Below are 25,402 nucleotides of genomic sequence, written 5' to 3'. Positions count from 1 at the left end.
CCACAGGGGAGAAGTAGTAGTCACAACAATTAACATAACCATCAAAACCACTTAAACACTACTTGGGTCAGTATTACTGAAGATCAGAGGCTTTAATCCACGCAGGAATATGACTTGTAGAACAAACAGAAAAGTCACTGGGCACAGCTAGCCATTACACTGGACACACACTATGGTCTAATTGGTGTTTGGCTGTGCAGCTTATTAACTGGTCAATTCAAAATTCTTCCAAAGCTTTTATGCTGCATACGGTACATATAACAAAGTGATACATTTTGTTGGTTTCATGATATACAAAAAAAGCTGGTTTGAATTTCTTTTGCAAGGCAACCAGCTGCAATGGGATTGGGAGTTTGGTCAGCAGAAATGATGTTCCTAGTAATTTGTGGTTGAACAGTGTGTTAAAACAACTAAATAAACAGTTGGTTGATAGGTAACAAAACTTTGCGAGTGACTGTTGTTGATGTGTTCAGAGGGTGATTGGTTGGAGCCTGAGTTGGGCCAAGTAGAAACAGAAGCAAAACTGTTAAATTGTCCATTACCCATCTTTCTGTCCTCATACAGCTTGTTGGGATGATGCTAAACTGAAGGGTCAAAATCAGTATGAGAAGTGTCTTTATTTGCTATATACATTTACACATTTCTGAAATTGTACTTAAAGGCCCTACTGAATGTAACCATCTTCATACCAGATCATTCCTATTTTTATTTGAACTGTTCTTTTACCAGGCAAGTCAATTATGGAGAAATTCATATTTACGATAACGGCCTGGCAGGAGGCAAAAAGGCCTCCTGTAGAGAATAGGTATTAAATGAAAAGAGACAGGCAACACAGAGAGAAGACACATGGCAAGCTCACCATACTGAAAAAGAGACATTAAAGTGCATATAGTAGACCACTAAACAACAACAGAAAAATGCAGTCAACAGAGCATGAAAACAACACATGAGCAAAGCATACATCATGAAAACATAGACCTAGCAGCAGACAATATGCAAACAACACAGCAGGACTCAAACATGTTTGCAATAGGCAAAGACAAGAAGGGTCATCAGTTGTGCATTCCAGTAGTTGATTTTCTGAATTCATTGGTGAAGATTTTCAACGGGATGTGAATAGCAAAGAGGACGCTGCACTTGGAGGAGGAGTGGAGGAGTTCATATCTCAGATATAAGGAGTGGAGGAGTTCATATCTCAGATATAAGGAGTGGAGGAGTTCATATCTCAGATATAAGGAGTGGAGGAGTTCATATCTCAGATATGAGGAGTGGAGGAGTTCATATCTCAGATATGAGGAGTGGAGGAGTTCATATCTCAGATATGAGGAGTGGAGGAGTTCATATCTCAGATATGAGGAGTGGAGGAGTTCATATCTCAGATATGAGGAGTGGAGGAGTTCATATCTGAGATATAAGGAGTGGAGGAGTTCATATCTCAGATATGAGGAGTGGAGGAGTTCATATCTCAGATATAAGAAGTGAGGTCTAAGAGGGTTTTGAAAATAAGCATTAAGCTGCGCGTCCGGTATATAGTGATGTCCAGTTTATGGAGGTGTACAGAATTTAGTGATTTGCAAGTGTTGGGGGCAAATCTGATGGCTGAATGACAGAAAACATGTAGACAATCAAGAGCTCAATTCCCACCGTCCTATAGATGTTTCCAAAATCTAGCATAGGAAGGATTAAATTAAGAAAGTCAGTTTGGTGCAAAAATGCCTCAAGCTACATACGATTCCTTCCATGTTTGGTAGAGAGGTTCAAATCCTTGTCAAGTGTTCTGACCAAATCACTCACAAAACTTTGGTAAACTTAGCCTTGAAACACACCATCATTCTTCTTATTATTATTATAGATTTGTGTATGTCCCTAACAGGGGGGTCATTTGCAATGATCACCCTGATTAAATATTTGTTTTAAAAAGCACCGGCAACATTAACTATGAATCAGTAATGCCATTAAAGCCTATTGAATTAATATTTAAAAGAAAAACGGAGAAGGAGCAAGTGATGAACGGAGTGAAAGAGACAGAGTGATAGAAATACATTGAGAGCGAGGTGAACACTGTGAGGAGCATTAAGGGACTTAGAGAAAACATTACATGGTACGGAATGCATTCTGCTCCGACCGGGGTACTGATGTGACAAACTGTGTGTTTAAAAAAGCAGAAAGCACCAGCTAGCATATGGTACTATTTGTATTATTGATATCACAGCAGTAGTCATCCAGGGTTGCGTGGCAATGATACTCCTGCAGTGATTTGCAAGCAACCTCAGTCGAGACATGACTGAGGAGATTATTTTGGTTTAAAGATTCAGAGTTGAGGATGTGGGTAGCTAATGAGCAACACGTCTGGCGGAGACAGAGGGGGAGACAGAGGAGATGTAAAGGGGGAGAGAGACAAAGGAAAAAAGGGGATGTGTGAAAGAAGGCAGGGTATGGAAAGGTATGAAATGTCGGAAAAAGATAAAGAAATAAAGATTGGTGGGGAAAGAAAGATGGAAAGATAGAATATGCCAATAATATGCTGCATACTTGAACATGCCCTCAAAAGTTCAGGGGTCAAGGGTGTTTGTTTGTCTCTGAAAGGTCTTTGTTGGACTGGATCCTCTATTTTGATGCAATTTCAGGAACTGCGGTGAGTGTGTTGTCTGCATGACAAAAATGTCATTTTCTTTTCTTTTTTGTACTTTGAGAGTACTTTTTGTCTTTTGCCCACCCACTTTTATACACTAACATCTCCCAAAGCATATTTCTGTGGGCAAAGTGTGTGTTTTTTAATGTCAGAAGTTAAACACTTCAGCCTAAGAGTTTTCAGTTTGAATAGACAGCCTATCAGATCAAGTATTTCTTCTCAGCTGCGTGTGTATTGACTGTACTGAGGTCCAACAGCGCAGCTTATCATTGACCAATTAGGAGTCCTTCCTGTAACCTAGCGACAGTCAGACCCTTTGCTTCTCCTCTCATCTAAAGCTCACGGCATTTAGAGAGAAATCCCATCGATCCCCTCATCGATTGCCACTGACCCTCTCCTCCCCTCCCCTCTTGGATTTAATACTGACTGTCAGCCTGTAAAGATTAAATAGCTTTGTGCCAACCACCCAGTGACAGGACGAATCCTCCTGAACGTCCCCTTATCAAGTCACTTGCTGATTCACAGGTGAACGATTTACATTTTTTGCTAGTTTTCCCCCACACAAAAATAATTCTTCACTGACATGAAATGTGAATTAATGTATGGATTGTAATTTATCTATATTTTTGTAAGGCTTAAAACATTTTGAGTATGGACAAATATAATTTCAAAAGTGGAAAGTAATAACTTTTAAATCTTTTTTAAACCTTGAATATTCCCTGCCTTTGCTCTTCCTGCAACAACAGGATGATCAAATGAATCTCTGTGTCAGTTACTCAACTGGTCTAGGATCAGATACCATTTCCACAGTTCTGCAATCCTAATCCTCAATCATTAACATTAAGCACACAAACTGACATCAGATTAGCGCTTGGTACCCTGCCCCAGGTATAACTGCCCCAGGTATAACTGCCCCAGGTATAACTGCCCCCAGTATAATTGCCCCAGGTATAACTGCCCCCAGTATAATTGCTCTCACTCACCTTACGATCAGGGCGCAATGGCGGGCAGCATGTGGATTGGTCATCCCCTCCGCCTGTCTTCCCACCTACGGAGTCCTTATTCAGCGTGCGAACGTAGGACACCCTTCTCTTCACCATTCTATCCTGGCCTCCAACGCTGGGCTGCATGGGGTCCCTGCCCCCCCGCCCCTTGTCCTGCTGCAGCTGGCTGGTCAGTGGGGGAGGTGGCCCCGGACTGACCCCCAGTTCCAGGTAAATGTGTACACAGACGCAGACAGCGGTGAGGAGAAGGCACAGACGCAGAGCCAGACCTCTGATCAGCCGGTCTCTCCCAAGACCCATTGCTCTGTGTCTCACGTCCTCAGTCCATGTTCTACATCTTTCTCTTGTTTTCTCTATCCCATTCTCGCTCTCCTTCTTGGAGCACGTCTTTCTCTGGTCCTCCTTCGCTCCCGCCTCCCCGCCTCACTGGGATCCTTTGGTTTGATCAAGGTAAGCGTTCCTGAATGCTGGCGAGACCGTAAGACAGCTGCTCATCGCAAAACAACTATGTCAGTGTGTGTGTCTGTCTCTCTTGTGTGTGTCTGTGCCAGGGCGGACCAGCATCTGCGAGTTTATACAGTGGGACTGAGCATGCCGCTTTCATTTAAAAGTTTTGGAAGTTCCCCCCTCCCTCTTCTAGACTTCACACCCCCTTCTTGAGCACACCCCCCTGACTCCATAGGGCCCCTCCCTCTCTCCGTTCCCTTGTGTTTCGGGTTGCTGTGTAATTCTACACTGGGCAGGGCCCACACAGACACAGCGAGCGTCGCCAAGGCCTCACATTCTCTCTGAGGACAGTCATGGAGAGGGAGACAGAGGAGAAGGAAAAAAGAGACAGTAAGACATTGTAAGGCACTGTATTGTCAGAGTGTTAGATCTACTTATTTTGAGCCATTAGGCTAACAGTTGTTCATGTAGATTTGTATTGTATCAGTGAAGGAATGAATCAGGGTTAGAGGCTTCTTCGATATTTATTCTGCATTCATATGTCTTGAGCTCAGTTATATATCACTGGGTCCGTTTTTTAAAACAAAGGTTTCTTTTACATGTCTGTCACAGAACGTGAGGAAAAGAAAACACACATCAATAATGGAGGTGATGGATAAAGAGGTTGGGTAGAAAAGTATCAGGGTGTTGTAAATAAACCAACAAGTCTCCACCTTTCATTTACTTCAGGGTACTCTCATTCCCGTTTTTCCTCTCGTTATTTCTCTGTACTTTTGTGTCTCTGATTTCTGCAAGAAAATATGGATCATGAACACGATTAAGTAATAAAAGTAAATGTTGTATCCTATCAAATCTCTTTTGAAACAATTAATACCGCCGGCATCTATTTTATGACTCTCACTCCCATATTGATTTCAAATTGCATCCAATTAAATTTTATTTGTCACACTGAGTTTGCAGGTGCAGAGTAACAGCGGAAATGTGTGTGTGTGTGTGTGTGTGTGTGTGTATTTGTGTGTGAGTCATTGTGCATGTGTGAGTCATTATATTACAGGGTCTAGTGTGTGTGCATATAATCAATACCAAATATGAAATTAAGCTTAAAATGTCATTTCTAATCATTTTTAATTTGCCAGTATTGTTTAACAGTTGTGGTCTGGGAGTAGAAACTGTACTGGGTCCTATCTGTTATAGACTTCAGGACTGCTCACTATATCTGCTATAAAGTTGTATAGAGAATGTGGCTTGGGTGGCTGCTGTCATTTTTGGCAAAGCCTGCTGTAGAGATCTTGGATCGCACCATTTCCTGATAAGCAGCCCCATCATTTGTTTATTCATTGAACAATACAATCCCCTATTCTCCTTCACCAACTCCTGTCTGTTAAGTATGTTATTGGCATTGTAAATTGTAGCCAATTATCTTGACTGCCGAAGGAGATTATTTTTGAGTGAAAGAAGAGGATTTTTAACAGGCCAAGAAAAGTTTATCCACTCAAATTGTGAGGATGATGTTAGTTGATGTCAATTCTGCTTGAAGTCAGTTCAGTTATGGGTGGAATGACTGGGGATTCACACCAGCGTTATGAAAAGAGGGGAATGGGAGGCTCCTATTGACTCTTCATTGTTGTAAACAGGCAGTGTTTTTGACCGGAGATACACAGTGTTCTACTGCCATCTGTCCGCAGAGGGAGGTTTCACTCTCACACACATTTTAGGTTTTACTATGCTTGTGGGGACCCAACATATTTTCTCAATGAAAATCCTTTTTCCACAGTCTTAAAATCAAACACCTGCATTACATCTAACTGTAACGTCAACCTTAACCCCAATTGTAACTATAATGTTTACCGTAAACGTAACTGCTTACTCTCAAATTGTATCTCACAGAATTAGAATAATCTGAATTCAGAAGGTTCTAGACTTGGTCTAACAGTGCTGCTAGTGATGGTATATGAATTGGCACAATAAATAAAACCTAAGGAATGCAGAGATATAGTTTAAGACAACAGTTGGTTAGCATATACACTAAGTTGATATCAGTGGGGAGTATATCATATATTAATATACAGTAGAGTTAGAGTTTCAGTATATGCATTTCAATGCATTGATTTGAGTCAAGTTTTGGATGCAGTGTAGTGCAGTTATTTAGATAACAGTTTGGTGGTGGCTGGATCTGGTGAGAATAGTGCTATTAGTATCTTTGAGACATATGGCTAGTGGCTGAGGGCCAAAACACAGGGAAAGTAACTGTTTAGGTGGCTGGAATTCTTGGAAACGATCAAATCCTACTGCCTATCTGCCCTTTGCCTACCAAAGGATCCTTTGTGGTACAATGCACCAAGTTTGGAAGTACCAGCAATGATCTAACCTGTATGCTTCCTTATCCGGGAGTCATGTGAGACCTCGATGGAGGGCAGGAGGCGTCGTATGACCCATTCTCTGGTGAGTAGCATGCATTGCAATTTACTTTCCTCATGGTGACTGACAAAATGTTCCCACAAGGTGTAATTTTCCTTGATTTATTTTCTTTGGAAGAATTATTGGTACTCACAAGTATAATTAAACAAGGACACGTTTGTTTTCTATGCTTGTGGAAAACAGAAAAACAGAAATCCATGCTTCCTGTCCACTCACTCCAATTCTTTCACTGTACCCTATTGTGAATTTTACCCAAAGCATAACCCCTAATCCAAACAAATACAAAAACCTTGTGGGGACCAAAACATTTGGATCAAACACACGTACACAAAGCTTTAAGATTTGTAACACTCTGGTGTCACCTTGTGGTCAGTTAGAGATACAGCATCCAATAGGAACAGACCAAAGTAATGTAACTACGCTGTAAAGCAAGCAACGCCAAACTGACTGCATAATTAACAGATAGATTTACAGCCAACCAGGCCCAGCAATGAAGGCAGTCTGTGTGCCAAGAGAGAGCAAGGGAGCGAGGGAGTGAAAGAGAGACATATATATTCTGTCAGGCTTAAAATAATTATGTTCCAAAAAAGATCCAGATGCCAAGGACCACAAAAATATCCATTCTACCTAGATACTGTGGAACTAGATGAGTAAAAAAATTTAATCGACCTCAGATTCAACATGAGCACCACAGGCAAATTCCACAAGGCTATGAATGATTTGAAAGAGATGGCAAGAAAGGCATTCTTTCTACAATGTTTTAACCCCCCAAAAAAATCCATGCAGAGCCGAATAACACCCAGACAATATCCACAGAGAATTTTTTTTTTTTTTATTACACAACCTCTTAAAGCAAAAGCAGTTCTCCAACCTTTCATTGAATACCTGACCACTGACTGACCCAAAATTACAAAAAGCCTTTGTAAAGATTTTGTACAGACAAATTCCTAGTTTAGTCAGAATCACTAAGAAAAGGTTTGGCAAACAGAATTAAATGTATTGACTTGGGCGTCAGATAACTAACATATTACCCACATGCCATTGCGTGAAAAATTTCTAGATGACCACTTTAGATAAATATTTCTCACAGATCACACAGACTCACAAAGAATTCAAATTTTGCAAAACTCCCATATCTGTTAAGCAGAATAATGCACAGCAGTTGTTCCTCCTTTAGATTTTTGGAATATTACTTTCTTTTACTTGGATAAAGTAATACTCGAAAACTCCTGCGTTTGGCTCCTTTTCCTGCACACATTCACACATCTGTGACAGTCACACCTTTTAAAATCTCTATTTTTGTACATTCATTATCTTGCTAGACCTAGCTGCTTGGTCACACATTAAGATGAATACAAACTAAACTACGGGTTAATTTTATCTTTGTTTACGTAATCCAAACAACCCAATGACTTGTGTTATTCATACAAGCCATCAGACTGGGTCAAAATTATCCAGCTTGGGTGCTGTCTAATATTTACCTAGCAATGCTGAAATTGGGTTGTTTTTAAAGCCAGCATGAACGGGAGCGTGGGTTGATGTGTAAGCAGGGTGGTGTGTCCTTTTAAGGAGTGTCAGTATGTGAGTGGACAGAAAGGTGGGATGTTGCTAACAGCCTGTTGAAGGAGGTGGGGCTGGCTGGGTCCACACTAGTCACTTATACCTCCAAATTAGATTTGCCTGTTGGTGATCCCTGTAATAATTACAACTTGAAGTCAGGCAGATAGATGACAAAAACAAGTGGGCAGATAAAGTCACCAAACAACTTGGCACCGACATTGAGGCATATTTTAAATGAAATGGCTGGCTAGTTTTTGTTATGCATGGGTTTTGGGGGAAGTAAATAGGATCACACTGCATGAATATACACTCACCTAAAGGATTATTAGGAACACCATACTAATACTGTGTTTGACCCCCTTTCACCTTCAGAACTGCCTTAATTCTACATGGCATTGATTCACCAAGGTGCTGAAAGCATTCTTTAGAAATGTTGGCCCATATTGATAGGATAGCATCTTGCAGTTGATGGAGATTTGTGGGATGCACATCCAGGGCACGAAGCTCCCGTTCCACCACATCCCAAAGATGCTCTATTGGGTTGAGATCTGGTGACTGTGGAGGCCATTTCAGTACAGTAAACACATTGTCATGTTCAAGAAACCAATTTGAAAGAATTGAGCTTTGTGACATGATGCATTATCCTGCTGGAAGTAGCCATCAGAGGATGGGTACATGGTGGTCATAAAGGGATGGACATGGTCAGAAACAATGCTCAGGTAGGCCGTGGCACTTAAACGATGCCCATTTGGCACTAAGGGGCCTAAAGTGTGCCAAGAAAACATCCCCCACACCATTACACCACCACCACCAGCCTGCACAGTGGTAACAAGGCATGATGGATCCATGTTCTCATTCTAGCATCAACAAGGCATTTTCGCCCACAGGACTGCCGCATACTGAATGTTTTTTCCTTTTCACACCATTCTTTGTAAACCCTAGAAATGGTTGTGCGTGAAAATCCCAGTAACTGAGCAGATTGTGAAATACTCAGACAGGCCCGTCTGGCACCAACAACCATGCCACGCTAAAAATTGCTTAAATCACCTTTCTTTCCCATTCTGACATTCAGTTTGGAGTTCAGGAGATTGTCTTGACCAGGACCACACCCCTAAATGCATTGAAGCAACTGCCATGTGATTGGTTGATTAGATAATTGCATTAATGAGAAATTGAACAGGTGTTCCTAATAATCCTTTAGGTGAGTGTATATTTCATACATCCAGGTATATATCTGGGTATCTAAGCACCAATGTAAAGTACCATACTGCTTGTTTAGTACCGATTCATACAAGAAAAAGTCATGAGCTTTATGTTTCACAAGTCTAAAAAACACATGATTTATTCTCTCCAAATGTTTCTCTACTGGTTGTGGCACTAACAAAATAAAAATGTGGACACTTATAATTTAATCTATCTGTTTCTATAAGTGGAATAGCAAAACATATATTTGCACCTGTAAATAGTCTTATTAGCTGGCTAGATTACAGCTAGCCATCTTGGCAATCTAGCTAACCTTATACAATGCTGAAAAATACCAATTTTAATCGCCTATCCTCTTGTATGTGGAACAAGAACAGCGTGAACACACATTTGTTTTACAGCTATGTGTTTTACCTCTCAATAATTATACACAACTCGGCTCACTTTCAGGTCCACATCAGCCTGTGTATTTTGTGCCTATGTTTGAGCTTTCTCACAAGCTTAATCCAAATTATTTTGGGACTGGTAAGACTGTTTTATCTTTTGTATAATGCTATAACCTGGGAGTGCAGGACGCTTCCCTTAAACCTTTACATTTATTATTAATATTTTGTCTGGAGCAGGAACTGAGGGAGTACTATAGGTGAAGCGGTGGCTAAAATCAAACTAAAGGTTTGAGGAAAAGGGGGAGCTACACAATATCTGAACAAAACTATACAAGAAAATCATCAAAGCAATGCAGAACCTGCTGAGCGTAAACACACTGACAAAAATATCTGATTTAAGATTAAGTTACATGTTTCACACATACATTGCTGGACACACACATTTTACATGTTGCTATGCTTGTGTAGAAACAATATTACCTTTCAAAATATATATTTATAAATCCTGAACCTGATTATAACCCAAACCCCAACCCTAAATCTATGCTCCTAACCCGATGTCTAAACCTATCACATAACCCCAATTGCCTAACCCCTAAACCAAATTATAGGCCGACCAAAATAACAAAAAATGACATACAGGTATAACAGTATGTCTTCATCAGTGTGTTTGCAATTTCTACCAGTAGGCCAAAAGGAAGATTAGTATTTGAGTAAAGGGATTGGTCTTAGTTGATCAAACTGTGATATTTTCAAATATCCCAACAATAATACTCTGAAAAGAATAATGAGGCTGCATTATAAGAATATATCTTGTTTTATGAATACCTATTTCATTTCCTAATGGAAATAACTATCACAATTGAGTCCATACAGTTAGGCCCCCTCGATACCCTTCCACGACCCGGGATAAAAATTATCAAGATGTCGAGATAGTTGAGATAGTTGTTAAGGCTATTACATCTAAATTGCATTTCACACGTTGATTGATTTAAAATCTATGTAAAGACAGTGCTGCCATTAATCAGAGAAAACAGCGTCTGACTGATGAAACACTGGATCGAATTATTTATGCATAAGCGCTTGTTCAGCTAATCAAAAAAGAACACCATGGCTTCTTTGGCTACGCCTAATTTGTATACATTATCCGAATTGCAGTGACGAAACAAATATCGTGGACAAAAAGCAACAGGTCGTTAACTTCTACAGCAGTTACCCAGGCTTTTTACATTCTAGGGAGAAAGGCAAACACTCGGAACGAGAAAGGTAAACACTCTTGACCATAGTGGCAGTTCCCTTAAGGCGCCCCTCCTACCACGGGTACAGTGAAAGACAACTTTTACAAAACGGACAGTGGCGACGAGTGAATAAAGAATCCGCTACTCAAAGGAGCTTGAGGCGCGCGCAGGACCTGGTAGCAAATTATGAGCGTGGAGCGTGTTTTCGATGAGCTTGGACATTTCAAAAGGTAGGCAACCTGGAACAAAGCTGACATTTTCACCATTTGTATTGGATATCTCGCTACGATCACACGTAGTCAATATTTTTGTAGGCAATATTTTTTGCTCATTCGAGCTCGAGGTCTTAAAGAAAACATGGTATTTCAGGAGAAATACTTTAACTCTAAGATTATGGTTATACAGTGAAACCTGAGTATAGTAGTCCTTTTAATAATCTTTCTTTCTGCATTGCATAATACATATGTTGTTAACACTTTATGCTGCCCTAGTCAATGTTAGGACACTTTGACATATGGGGGATATTGTTTTTGATAGGATATCTATACAAATGCATGCATCAATCAGGGAGGATAGTGACCAATAACTAATTCCAAATATCTCCTCTTTTCTTCCCTTAGGTTCCAAATATGTCTGTACTTTGCTGCTGTCTTCCAGGCTATAGCCTGCGGAATCCACTACCTGGCCTCTGTGTTTCTTGTGCAAAAGCCAAGCTTTGTCTGTGTGCCGCCCGGTAACATCACCAATGTTCTTTATGGGAACATTACAGGCACTTCCCTGGAGGAAGTGCTCCCATTCTTCAAACCAACCAATGGGCCCTTGGTAGTACAAACGGAGGGGGGCAGACAGTGGGAGCTTAGCGCCTGCCAGTTCGCCGAGCGGATGAACCCCACAGACTTTACCCACGAGCTTCGAGTGAACAGCACAACGGAGAAGTGCCACTGGAACTCCCTGTACGTGTTCGACCACAGTGAGGTCTATCAGAGCATTGTGACGGACTGGGACCTGGTGTGTGACAGGGAATGGCTGGCCAAGCTGTGTCAGCCCACCTTCATGTTGGGGGTGCTGGTAGGAGCACTGGTGTTTGGAGACATTGCTGACAGGTAACAGAAGCTTTCCCTTGATGCCTCATCTATAGGGGGGGACACATCGTGTGGCCTTTTGCATCTTGGTGCCCCTTCCTGTCTGTGCCCTGTGAAGGAAGAACCTTGATGTGTAGAAATGGCGTTTATGACAAACATGGGTGTCAATTGGAATAACCGACTGCACCATAGTTTCTGTAAAAGAAGCTCTGGATGATTGTCATGCACTGAGAGATCCTAGGCAAAGAAATGTAGCAAGTGGTTTTGAGTAAGTGGAAGATGGGATTATATGGAGGTCTATTTTAAGTGACGAGTGGTGTATGTGGAGGGCATAGGTCACAGGGGATGGCAGAAAGGTGAGAGCCAAGTGCTGAGCAATGGGGGTGAGGTTAGTGTGGGCAAAAAGGGAGTAGTAGGTCAGAGGTTGGGGGTTACTGGGTTTATGCACCTGGTGTTTTGGGGTGAGGTTATTCCCAGCAGGTGCTTAAAATCTCCTGACACTACTCAAAGGCTGTCAGAATTATGAAATAGAGATGGGAAGCTAAACAAAAAAAGTATAGATACAGACCAGTTATTACAGAAACATTGCCAAAATAGTTAATTATATGTAGACTATACTATATATATGTTACATTTGCAAGAATCAAACTAGTAGTAGTTCAAAGTAGTTCCGAGAGCCTGTAAACATTCTGTCAAAAATATAAGGCATAGTCAACAGCCAGAGAGACATTTTAAGACTCTTTGTAGGCTACAGTGTGGACATATCAAGTCACATGACAGGCTAGCTGTCCAACCGGAAAATATCAAGTCACATGAATGGCTAGCTGTCCAACTGGGACATAAAAGGCTTACCGTGGCCAGATGTGGTCTGTGGGTCCTGAGGTCAGAGGAGATTCTACTGGGTGTCCACAGGGGCACTCATTTGAAACCGTCAAGCCCACAAACCCAAGACATACTTTCTGATGGAAAACCCGGTCCCTTTCCTGATTTGCGTGGACAAATGTTGTACATTTGAACCTCTCACATACATGCGATTGACGGTTCGACATGAAAACAGGGATAGCCTATAGTGTTATGAAGCAGTGTTATGGTCGTAGGTTGAGTGTGTTTTCAGATTGTCCTTGCATTCTATGCTGCTTGTGTGTGGTATGAAAGGGACAGCCTATAATGGCAGCCATCCCTATGGTGAGATATTGAATACAGCATAACGTTAAGTCCATTACAGGCTCTTTGGGGGGGGGGGGGGGGGGGGGGGGGGGGAATAGATAGGCTAGAAGCTACTTCCAGACTCCCACACGGTAGAGATGCGTCATCAGATGACTCTTAAATTGATTTGTTCCATCTGGTCTGGAGGCTGTGAGTCCCTTGCAGACACACACAGAGCATACACACAGAGCACACACACAGAGCATACACACAGAGCATACACAATACAAATCCTCTGGAGCTCTTATGATATAGCAAAGATAGTGTTAAATTCCTTACTAAAAAACTCTATTCACCTTGGATAATTGATAGGCTGTGGATCTGAAGCTTCTGCGCATCTGTGAATCCTGTTTTGCCCAAGTTTTTATGGCCTCCCCACATTCTCTGCTCAGCTGCCAGACAACAGGCTATTCTGGCAAGATTACACAAGTAAGATCAAAGCTTAATCCACCTCTGCATGATCGCACAACGATTACAGTACTCCAGGCTACCTAATAGGACCACTGTTGAGCAAGATTGGTTCATGCTCAGAAGCTTTGGGAAGCTCTGGATGTTTGGGTTGATTCACTAAAGACTCCACCATACACTTAGTGGCCAGTTTATCAGGTTCTCCACTCCGGTCACTGTTCTAGATGAGTGTACCTAATAGATTGTGTATACATGCATGAATTTAATCATTTAACCTGCAAACGTGAACTTAGTTACTCCTGTGTTTTCAAAGATGTGGAATTATCAACTCCAGCTGCTCCAGGGTTGCTGCATCTGTGGCTGATGTTGTTGACCATGCTGTTCTCAACCTGCAGGTTCCACCAGTACTAATATTTGTTCTGCTCTTATATTTGTCCTATAATATTTGTTCTGCTCTTTGGATGAAGTCCTTACATGGATTAAGGTCTTGAGTTACTTGCGGTTGTCTACACACACTGACATAACAAACCTAATTAAAAGGGGATATATTCTGAATGGGCAATTAAATATTCAGAAATCCCCAATTAAACGGGGATATATTCCTACCTTGTGTAACGGAGCAGAATTACAACAACGCATTCAAGATAACTTTCCACTTGCTTAACTTTCACTTCTGGTTGACTGGTTGGATACATTTATTTTAAACAGCTTTTTGTAAACTGTATGTCTGTAAGGTCCGGAAATATCTGGACACTGACACAATTTCCATAATTTGTGCTCTGTATGGCACCACAATGGATTAAATGAAATAACTGTGATGCAACTGAGGTGCAGACTGTGGTTGAACATAAATATTGTATGAAATGTTTAGGAATTACAAACATTTTCATACACAGTCCCCTTATTTCAGGGGCTCAAATGTAATTGGACAAAATAACACAATCATAAATAAAATGTTCATTTTTAGTACTTTGTTGAGAATCCTTTGCAGGCAATGACTGCTTGAACTCTGGAATGCATGGACATCACAAAACGCTGGGTTTCCTCCTTTGTGATGCTTTGCCTTTACTGCAACTGTCTTCAGTTGTTGTTTGTTAGTTTTGCCTTCAGCAAGTGAAATGCATGCTCGATTGGGTTGAGATCAGGTGATTGACTCTGCCATTGCAGAATATTCCACTTCTTTGCCTTAAAAAACTCCTGGGTTGCTTTCGCAGTGTGTTTTGATTCACTAAAGACTCCACCATACACTTAGTGGCCAGTTTATCAGGTTCTCCACTTCGGTCACTGTTCTAGATGAGTGTACCTAATAGATTGTGTATACATGCATGAATTTAATCATTTAACCTGAAAACGTGAACTTAGTTACTCCTGTGTTTTCAAAGATGTGGAATTGTCAACTCCAGCTGCTCCAGGGTTGCTGCATCTGTGGCTGATGTTGTTGACATTGCTGTTCTCAACCTGCAGGTTCCACCAGTACTAATATTTGTACTGGTGGAACCTGCAGGTTGTTCAAAAGCATTTTAGGTTGCACAATGATTCCCTATACTATTCATTACTTATTTTTTTACCTGAACAGAAATTGAGTGAACTTTGTAGAATTTTAGCAACCGGAAAAGGATCTAGGGATTTCACATGCTCCTGTCTGCCATTGCTTGTTTGAGGAGAGATGATTGTGTGTCTTAGCAACACTGATGGAAAAGAGAGAGCAGCTGCTTTTGCTTCTGACAAACGAAGCCGGCGCACCTTCTGTCAACCAATAGAAATTCACCATCTTATGATGAAATTGTGTATGTACCCACAATCATTTCTGGCAAGTTAATGTTGTTAAACACTTTTCATTTACTGGCAACTCTTCGAATGTTGTGAGCTACATTTCAGCAGTCTCTTCGGTAAATACTGGGGGAAATGTCTCTTGAACCTGTGGCAATCAATGAGTTTGACAGCACAGACCACTGTTTAACTATTTTACTGTAGACCCTAAACTAAAATCCTAACTTTGTCTCTCCATCCCACCCTCCTCTCTCCATCTCTCTCTCTTCCCCGGTCTTTCTCTCAGGGTTGGCAGGCGGAAGATTTTAATGTTGACCAGCCTGTGCCAGTTTGTGTTCGGTGTAAGTGTGGCATTGGCAGGGAACTACTACCTATTCATGGTCCTTCGCTTCCTGCTTGCTATGGTGAGTTTGTGTGTTTGTGTTTTAAACTCCCTGACCCGTACAGTGCAATGTAGAGTAAGGTACAGTACGCAACTTAAGATATGCCATTTAGCAAAACATTTTTAGTACTCTTCCATAAACACACAGTAATGGTAAGATTAATTCATTTTATTGACTGAATTCAGTTGTGATTTAAAGTTTAATTGCAAGTTAAAATAGCAAGTCAGTCTAGAGACAGTTGCAACTGTTGCAAGACAGCTGTTAATACTACTGGAACACGAGGTCATAAACATTTGCTCACATATTTTGCCAAGTGTCAGGCCTCTATCTATCCCTGCCTAACACACACACTCACCCTTTTAGTCTCACCCTTTCTCGATTCATTTTAAATTCCAGGGCAACATTGGCAATTATAAATTACAGAAGAAAACTGTAGTGAAATAAACCTCTCACTCTTAATTAGATTTAAATTCAATGTGATCAGCTTCATTTCCATGGGATAAATTTACTATGTAGAAAATAACTCTAGATAAAAATGTTCTGCTGAGAAAATAGAAACATTTCTGTTTATTTATGTTGTAAACATTTCAAACCAAAGCTCTAACTAGTTGCAGTTCATGCCTGAATTGTGGACCATGAAAGGCACTTGAGTCCTTAACCCAATTGCATAAACCTGTAACCATGCTGAAAAATACAATGGAAAATAAAGATCAAAAACAAATATTAATGTGGAACTGTGAAGCAAATAATTTTTCATACATCCATGTGAGCAAATTATTTGAAAGACATTGCTTCATAATAGAATGTATATTTCAAGACCCATTGATGCAATACGTCAGTCGTGGCATCTGTATTATCTTAGAGGGTGGGGTAGTGATGACTCAAATTAATCCGCTGCCCAGATTGGGTTACATTGCAATGTTTGTCTGCATCAAGCCCAGTTTTAACTAGGGGCGAGAACAAATAGTCGAATTGTCCACATTTCAACATGGATGGCATTTATTTGAAAAGCTAATCAAAGTAACAAAAAGAAAATCCGTTCTACCAATGGACTCACATGGCGGCCGTAATGACAGGTTATTTCTTATGGACTAAACAAATCTGGCTAATGGCCAAGTGCAGGAAATGATCACGGCTAGCGAAAGCATACCTGTGCATCCTGAGCATTGCCGGTTAAAAGGGTTTTAAAACTTGGCTCTAACATGGTCCCTCCTAATCTTGTCCTCATCTTAACTTTTTACACATAAGATTGGATCGCAAAATACAATTGTTGGAATTCTACACCTGTGTTAAAGTGTCCAAGTCAAGACAAAGAATGAATGTTATCATCATATCAGTGGCCAGTTTATTAGACACCTATGAATTATCGTCAACGTGGTGGTGTGTCTACCTGTACATGAGGCTATTTAGAATGCTGATATGGCCAGCCTCTGGGCTAATATATCTGGGTCATTCTTTGAAGTAAAGCATGATGGAAAAACTACCAAGAGTCGACGCCCCGTGTTCACATGCTCAACACAGGATATGGAAAATATACACAAGCTGTGTTTTCAGGCAATGATTAACTTTATGCATCTCCCTTGACTTGGTTTTAGGGCCACTTTGTAAACACATTTCCGATGTTCACTCTGTCTCGCTCTTTCGGCAGGTCTCCAGCGGTTACCTGGTGGTGGTGTTTGTGTATGTGACGGAGTTCACTGGCAACAAGGTGCGCACGTGGACCTCCATGCATGTACATGCTGCCTTCGCGGTGGGCATCATGATTGTGGCGATCACGGGTTATCTGGTGCGCACCTGGTGGATCTACCAGATCATCCTCTCCACATGCACCCTGCCCTTCCTCCTCTTCTGCTGGAAGTTCCCCGAGACGCCCTTCTACTTGATGGCCAAGGGCAGGCTACGGGAGACCCAGGTCCTGCTGGACTCCATAGCACGCTTTAACGGTCTGGAGCCCGGTCACCTGAGGGCAGAGGACCTCCTGGAGAAAGGGGGGCCTCTTCTGGAGAAGGAGGTGGAGCTTGAGGGGAAGCTGAGCATCCTCAACCTGTTTGCGACCTGGAGGATGGCCTGGAGGACGATGACTGTGTGGGCCGTGTGGTTCATAGGCAGCCTGGGGTACTATGTGTTCTCCTTGGGCTCAGTCAACCTGGGAGGCAACCAGTACATCAACCTGTTCCTGGCTGGTGAGGGGGCACTATCTGCTAAAAAGATACAATTCTGAAAAAGCTCAATCAGGCATTGAGGTTATAAGAGCATCATAATAAGCCTGTTAAGACAGGGAGTGACGAGTGGCTGGGAAGGCCAATAGGGAATGCACATTGGCCAGCACCATCCAAGGAAGGGGAGACATTGCCAACAATGGTATTCTGGTCTCATTACACTCTAGCAACTCCTTTAGGCATCTTGGGTGCCTGCAAAGCAAACTATGGTCATCTCGTGAGCGAGCGTGCCTTCCAGCATGTTGACCTAAATGACATCCTGGGCAAACAAGCAGAGTGGGGAAAAAACAATGCCTTGGCACGATGCCTCGCTGGCATTTCTCCCATCCATCCATCCATCATCTTCCGCTTATCCGGGGCTGGGTCGCGGGGGCAGCAGTCTAAGCAGGGATGCCCAGACTTCCCTCTCCCCAGACACTTCCTCCAGCTCTTCCGGGGGGACACTGAGGCGTTCCCAGGCCAGCCGGGAGACATAGTCCCTCCAGCGTGTCCTAGGTCTTCCCCGGGGTCTCCTTCCGGTGGGACAGGACCGGAACACCTTCCCAGGAAGGCGTTCCGGAGGCATCCGAAAAAGATGCCCAAGCCACCTCAGCTGACCCCTCTCGATGTGGAGGAGCAGCGGCTCTACTCTGAGCTCCTCCCGGTTGACCGAGCTTCTCACCCTATCTCTAAGTGATCGCCCAGCCACCCTGTGGAGAAAGCTCATTTCGGCCGCCTGTATCCGGGCATTTCTCCCAAAACTCCAAAATCCATGTTGTGTAGTTGTTGCAACAGGGATGTAGGCCAGACTGGCCAGGCCTTTTATGAGCCCTGGGAATTGTAGTTGCTGCTTTGGCAGGTGCTATTGGGATCAAAGTAAATAAATGAAATAGATAATATGGGTATAATAACATTGGGAAAGGAAGAAAAAGTGTTTAAAGTGAAGGCGGAATGAACAAATCTGCCCCTGGCTCTCTTTGTACTGCCTTTTAGATCCTTACAAAACAAACAAGTGCCATCTAGCTAGTACCTCAGCTGTTATCTCTCTGTTCTTAAATATCTTGAAGGATCAACAGAACCAGACACAGCTGGCGCGGTCACACCACACACAGGCACATATTATGACTGGTTGATGCAACCTTTGTCCTGATCCTGTCCATTCCTTCTTCCATTCTTTTTGTGCCCACCTTTTTCCTTAAGGTTCAGAAAATTAAAACACGCATTATGATCAGGTTTTAAGATTTGATTTCTAACAAAATATACTCAAAATCAGAACAAGATTAGGATAAAGTATGCATTCAAGAGGCAGGTAAAAACTGTGGTAGAGTTCATGTCAGTCTGAACTGCGACCTTGGCCTGACATTGGTTATTTCTAGGTGCTGTGGAGGTCCCCTCTTACCTGATTGGCTGTTATGCCATGGACCGGCTGGGCAGGAAGAAGACATGTGCCCCGGCTCTGCTTCTGGCTGGAACGGCCTGCATGCTCATCATCCTGGTGCCAAACGTATGTCCACCAAATCATGTGTGCGTTTGTTTGTAATATCTACACCACCTTGGGATAATCTAGCAGAGCCCATTATACTATAAAAAGTTTTAAAGTTACATTTGTGTATCTAATTATAAAAATGAGCAGCAGAGCAATAACTTTCTGGTTGTTTTTTAACATCTCGTGGTTTGCATGCAGTATGCAGTTACACAAGTCCCACTGTGTCTGCTGTTTGGGATGTAGATTCCTAGCTACCAACAACAGAATGTGTTAGGCGAGCTTGTTTTGTTTTTCTAAATTAGTAATGTGTGTGCGCACGTGTTCATGTATACGTTTCTGAGTGACAAGGTTTAAGCAGGTTTTCTCCAGCTAGCAGCCAACAGTCCATGGTCAGCAGGGAGGGATCTCTGTGTCTGTTAGTAATGGGTCATAACATTCACTCCCTTTTGCACATACACACTAGACCTTAGTGGATGAGTAGGTCAAATACCACACATGGCTACAAGTTCTTAAGCACGTAACTCAGCCAACGAAGGACACCAGAGACAGAAAAACAAGACGTAGACAGACAGGGGAGGGCTGTTGCTGGCCTGTCCTATTTCACTGGGAGTTAAGCAGTACTGAACAATGTTGCTTTCAGTTTAAATACCAGACATCAGAGCTTATTTCTCTCAGCTGAAGTGATGTATTCTAGCGATTAAAAACTGTTGATGGATGCCATGCAAAGGTATTGCGTTAAAGTGTGTGATTGGCCGGGTAATCAGTAAACATAAAACAATGTTATTGATTTCTGTCTCTTTCCCTCTCCCTTTCTTCATTCGTTCACCCTCTTTCTTGCCCCCCCTCTCTCTTTGCTACAGGACATCGAAGTGCTAGCCATCATCCTCAATATGACAGGGAAGTTTGCTATTGCGATAGCCTTTGGCCTCATCTATCTGTACACCTGCGAGCTCTACCCAACTGTCATCAGGTGCAGTGTGAGCTACGCACATCCTTCATATTTAAAGATGGAGTCTGGGATTTATGATTAACCTCCTATTTTGGAATGGATTTGGAATATGTTGTTTAAATGAGGGAACACGTAATCATCACAGTATAACACCAAGTCAATTAAACTGCAGGGATATCAATCTGTCCAGTTAGGAAGCATAAGCGATGGGCAATCAACTTCACCTGTTTTGGTGCAACTGAAAGTGACAACATCCTCTAGTCTAGTGGGACCTGTGCTCACAGTCCAGCAATGTGCAGCATGAATGGCATTCACCAGAGAACACCAGAATCGGAAGGTCCACCATTGGCGCCCGTTCTCTTCACAGATGAGAGTTCACAATGAGCACATGTGACTGATGTGAAAGAGTCTGGAGATGCTGTGGTGAATGTTATGCTGTCTGCAACATCATCCAGCATGACCGGTTTGGTGGTGAGTCAGTGATGGTCTGGGGAGGCATATCCTTGGAGGGACGGACAGACCTCCACGTGCTAGCCAACGGTACGCTGACTGCTGTTAGGTACCGGGAGGAAATCCTCAGACACATCATGAGACCTTACGCTGGTGCAGTGGGCCCTGGGTTCTTCCTGGTAAAGGACAATGCCTGACCTCATGTGGCCAGAGTGTGTAGGCAGTTCCTGGATGACAAAAGCATTGACATTGACTGGCCCTCACGTTCCCCAGACCTGAATCCAATTGAGAACCTCTGGGACGTTATGTATCAGTGCATCTGACGCCACCAAATAGCTCCACAGAGTGTCCAGGAGCTCACTGATGCCCTGATCCAGGTCTGAGAGGAGATCCCCCTGGACACCATATGCTGTCTCTTCAAGAGCATGTCCAGATGTTGTCGGGAGTGCATACAGGCACGTGGGGGCCATACACACTACTGAGTCACATGATGAGTTGAAGTTGAAACAGCCTGTGATTTCAATTGTTTACTTAGATTTTCAGTGTCAGTTTAAATCCAGCCCTCAATCAGTTGGTGATTTGGTTTCCATTGACCATTTATATATATTTTTGTTCTCAATGAATTACAAAATGTACAGTAAAGATTTTGATCTTTAATATATTTCCTTCATCGAAACCCGATGTGTGATTCAAGTTTTTTTTCTTCATTTTTTTTGAGCAATATATATTAGTATCGCTATCATACATCAGATAGCCACAAAATAACACATTTAATAGCGAGTGGTTTTGAAGACTGAGCAAAAATGTGCAGTTTTCAGGGACTTTTTTATGGCTTAACAGTGGCATTTTCACAATCAGTGGCCAAAAAATGCAGACTGCTTCTTTAATGTATCTTTACAGTTTGTATTGAAAAGAGTTAATTAACTGTGTTCTTTCCCCTCAGGTCGTTGGCGGTGGGCAGTGGTAGTATGATGTGTCGCGTGGGGAGCGTGGTGGCACCTTTCTGCGTCTACCTGGCTGACATCTGGCAATACATGCCACAGGTAGAGACAGGCTGCTTGTACTGAGATCAGAATATTCAATTATATTTCTTCCACTAACGCACTTTCCTTTTCTCCTGGCCTGTCATGTAGTTGACTGTGGGTATCCTGGCATTTATAATAGGTGTTCTGACCCTGTGGTTACCTGAAACCCTGGGTGAGCCCTTGACCAGCACCATGGAGGAAGCTGAGGCTCTAGGAAGGAAGAAGATCCCTGAGGCCAAGAAAGACCTGGAGGAGGGGGTGGAGATGAACTTGAAACAGAGCGGCTAGCAGTACAGCAAGCAAACTTCATCACCAACCAGGGAGAAGGAGGGGGCCAGAGATAGAGTGGGGGAAAGTGGAGGAGAGACAGAGAAGGTAGATGAGAGAGAGAGGAAACAAATGAACTACTGGAAAGACATAAAGACTACAAAGAGTAGAATTTATTTGGTGATCTATTGTAGACGTTTTTGTTCTGCTAAGTGACCAATTGCAGAGCTGGTATGCTCCGGTTGAGCCAGGCAGCCTCTGGTTGCCTTGGCTGCAGCTGTTCAGACGGGAAAGGGTATTGAATGTTCTTCATTCATGAAATCTTAAGTCTCCTAATGAGCCGTTTGAACTAGGCGCCATGATCGACTTGAATGTCACTTGTGTCTTCCCGTCACTGCAACCAATGAATTTACACCAAGAGAATCTGAAGGGTTGTGTGTGTGTGTTTGAGAAAGTGTGCAGGTGCCCTTTCAAAAGTGTCTGTGCACATGCGTATGCGTTTTTACGTGTGAGACATCTAGGGCAGATGTTTTTACCGATGTGTTCCAGAGAATGTTATTGTTATGTTCATCTGACACTCAAGCATAGAATAGTGCATTAGGTATTTTCTAGAAATGCTAACGTACTACAAGTTCACATGATACTCAGTCTCAGGGAATCCATTAAAGGATCTCACTGCGATAATATTTGTATTTTGTTCTTTAGATATGTATAATATTGTTGTTCACAATGCTTTTGATAATATTTTTCGATTACGGTGTGTGCGTGCTTTCCTGTGTGTGTATGACTACAAAGAATGAAACAGAGATACAGATAGAGAGATGTTTCAAACAGACCTCGTTGACTTGTTGGTCTAAAAGTGAGAAGAAAGACATTGCTGTATTTTTTATAAATGATAGAATGGATTTAATTACTCCTTACAAAATGGTCTTTAATTGTATAGATATTTTGGACGAAAAATGTGAGCCTATAAAATCATTCTAAAACAATTAATCTGTTATCATTAGACAGAATGAAAACAGTGGAGCGCTTGCGCATCAATATAACATATTTCAATTATTACAGCTAAATGAAAAGCCAAAGTTACAGCCAAAAATGTCATTTAGGAGAAACAGATTCCCAACTTGGGGCTGCTCCCTCAACGTGTGGCATCAACATTTCACAAAGGGTGCTGGACCTTCTCTGATTTGAGAGAATGTTTGTATAATGTATACATTTTTAATTCACAATATTTTATGCTGATCGATAATGCCTATCAATAGAGATAAAATGCATCAGAGACACTGATGTACATGGAATATCTTTGGTTTGTCTCTATGAAATACAAAAACTGGACTATGATATTCTAAAGTTGATTAAAGAAATGCAATTTTATTAAATGTTTGTATAAAAACTGTTGCTATTAATTTGTTTAAATTCTCTAAAAGAAAACATTTGTAATTGAGGTTTCATATACATTAATAACACTAATAATGTTCAGATATAGTCCAGATAAGATATGTAATCTTGAAAACTAAATTCTACAAAAAGGAAACTCACCGTTACTTCTAATTGAACAAAATAGGGTAACAAACTGGTAGAAAAAAACTTCAGAAACATCCAAAAGGGTTTATTTGTAAGAAGGTAGAAATGGGTGTCAGCATAAACAACAAAATAATTCACATTAATAATTAGATTAATTAGAAATGGTGTAAAACAAAAAATGTAAACCATAAAAACTCTGGTTGAGCCAGTGTCCTTTACTGCAGGTCCAATCCAAGAAACACTGATACACAGGTTAGCAAATAAATCTGTCAAATTGGCACCAGTTGGTTGCACACAACCTTCCAGTTACACCCATACATTGACCAGTTCCCATGTCTTGGTCAAGTTAATACATCAATATATTTTCAGACTCGTCATTACTTCTAGAGATACCTATATAAGACATAGGTATGCCAACTTCCAGGTCAGTCAGAGTTATCATTGATTTTATGTCGATTTTTATTGGTTTCATGAAATGTTGACTGTACAAAATATCCAACATGGCAGACATAAGTCTTTGAGGCATATTTGTACCATTTTGAGGCATTTACACAAAGAATCATCATTGTAGGTCAATCGGGGTGGAAATGGCCTGTGGCGCCCCCTGTGGATGAATCAGGTCAGTGTGGATGATATACATGATCTGTATTTTCATTTTGCCATAATGTAATGCACACATGTATGTAACGATACATTTTACCCTGGTAAGCCATTTTGTCCCCCATCTTGTAATATATCTCTTATTCCTTGCAACCCTATAGGGAGTTAATTTGAAGGCCATTTTTATAGTGGTCATTAGGGTTAGCATAAAGGGCTACTTTTGTGTAGTCATTGTTCAGTCGACTTTTGACATATCAACTAGTTTCATTATCAGCCCTGTTCAGAAGTATGCCCTAGATTCTGAAAATGTACTGGCAAGTAAATGCGATATATGGTTCAAAAGAAGAAGAGTTGTAAATGCATTTATTAGCATTAGCTTGTGTTGAAAATGGTCTGATTTCTGGCAGCTGCCATTTTGCCATCCTTTGAGATATCAGCAAAAAAAATGCACATAGTGTTATATAGGGGTGGTGTCAGAAGGCACAATGAATATGAAGCACATAGGTTATTGTTCCAATAAAGAATTGCTCACATGCACATTGTGCATACATATATTGTACAGTAGTCAGCCATTTTGTCCGCCATTTTGCAAGTTCTCTCTTATTCCTGAAAAGATTTAAGGGAGGCATCTATATGACACTTGTATGCCAAGTCAATTGTATATACAGTTCATGATAAGATTTTTGTAGTTTTGGACACATTTTCATTGTACAGAAAAATCCATCATGGCAGACCTTATGGTTTCTTGAGGTATCATGAGAAATGAGGCAGCTACAAAAAATAAATAAAAATCAGCACTCTAGGACAAACAGGGTAGAAATGGCATCTATTTTAACACTGCAAGTTTATAGCATTTTTTACCATTGACTTTTTGAATTAAGCATTTTAGGCACCAAGAAATGGTAATACTAACAATAACAATAGGGTTTCTCCTGCCGGAGAACCTCTAACAAGGTCAGCATGTGATTATTTAGAACTTTGTCAGTATCGACCTTCGGTGTAACTATAGTTTGTGGCTTGACCTGGTGTGTGCAGGGGCAACCTCATCATGACGCAGAAGAGGCAACTGCCTCTATTTGATTTGAGTTGTTTGTTTGACTTGCTGGTCACGATAGAATGTTACAGTGGACTTATTTAACAACTATTATGTGCCCACAGAAACATAC

The 25,402-nt window shown here is 41.6% G+C and overlaps 2 protein-coding genes across 4 annotated transcripts in view; one reads left to right on the top strand and one right to left on the bottom strand.

Annotated features, from left to right (window-relative positions):
• The window catches only part of mettl24 (methyltransferase like 24), a 58,367-nt gene extending 54,162 nt beyond the window's left edge, over nt 1-4,205 (bottom strand). The window contains exon 1 of the mRNA XM_010882120.3: nt 3,616-4,205. Coding sequence (XP_010880422.2) covers nt 3,616-3,936 — 321 coding nt within the window. The 5' untranslated portion in view covers nt 3,937-4,205. The remainder of the gene's footprint in view (nt 1-3,615) is intronic.
• Nucleotides 4,206-10,848: 6,643 nt separating this feature from the next.
• On the top strand, nt 10,849-23,022 carry slc22a16 (solute carrier family 22 member 16). Of its 3 annotated transcripts, none has more exons than XR_828522.4 (8): nt 10,849-11,118; nt 11,509-11,991; nt 15,641-15,758; nt 17,386-17,920; nt 19,312-19,439; nt 20,282-20,398; nt 21,764-21,863; nt 21,954-22,045. XR_828522.4 is itself a non-coding variant. In XM_010882123.3 (8 exons), exons 1-8 carry the CDS (start codon nt 11,075-11,077, stop codon nt 21,991-21,993), a joined length of 1,527 nt encoding a protein of 508 aa, XP_010880425.2. In that variant the 5' UTR covers nt 10,849-11,074; the 3' UTR covers nt 21,994-22,076. The 3 variants fall into 3 exon arrangements, 2 of the variants coding, with proteins under 2 accessions (XP_010880425.2, XP_010880424.2); XM_010882123.3 differs by having other exon boundaries at nt 20,282-20,391; nt 21,985-22,076; XM_010882122.4 differs by having other exon boundaries at nt 10,853-11,118; nt 20,282-20,391; nt 21,954-23,022.
• The last annotated feature ends 2,380 nt before the right edge of the window (nt 23,023-25,402 follow it).

This window comes from Esox lucius, chromosome 18 (assembly GCF_011004845.1).
Source record: "Esox lucius isolate fEsoLuc1 chromosome 18, fEsoLuc1.pri, whole genome shotgun sequence".
NCBI classification, from domain to species: Eukaryota; Metazoa; Chordata; class Actinopteri; order Esociformes; family Esocidae; genus Esox; species Esox lucius.
Note: the sequence above shows the minus strand (reverse complement) of the source record. Positions and strands in the feature narration are given on the sequence as shown.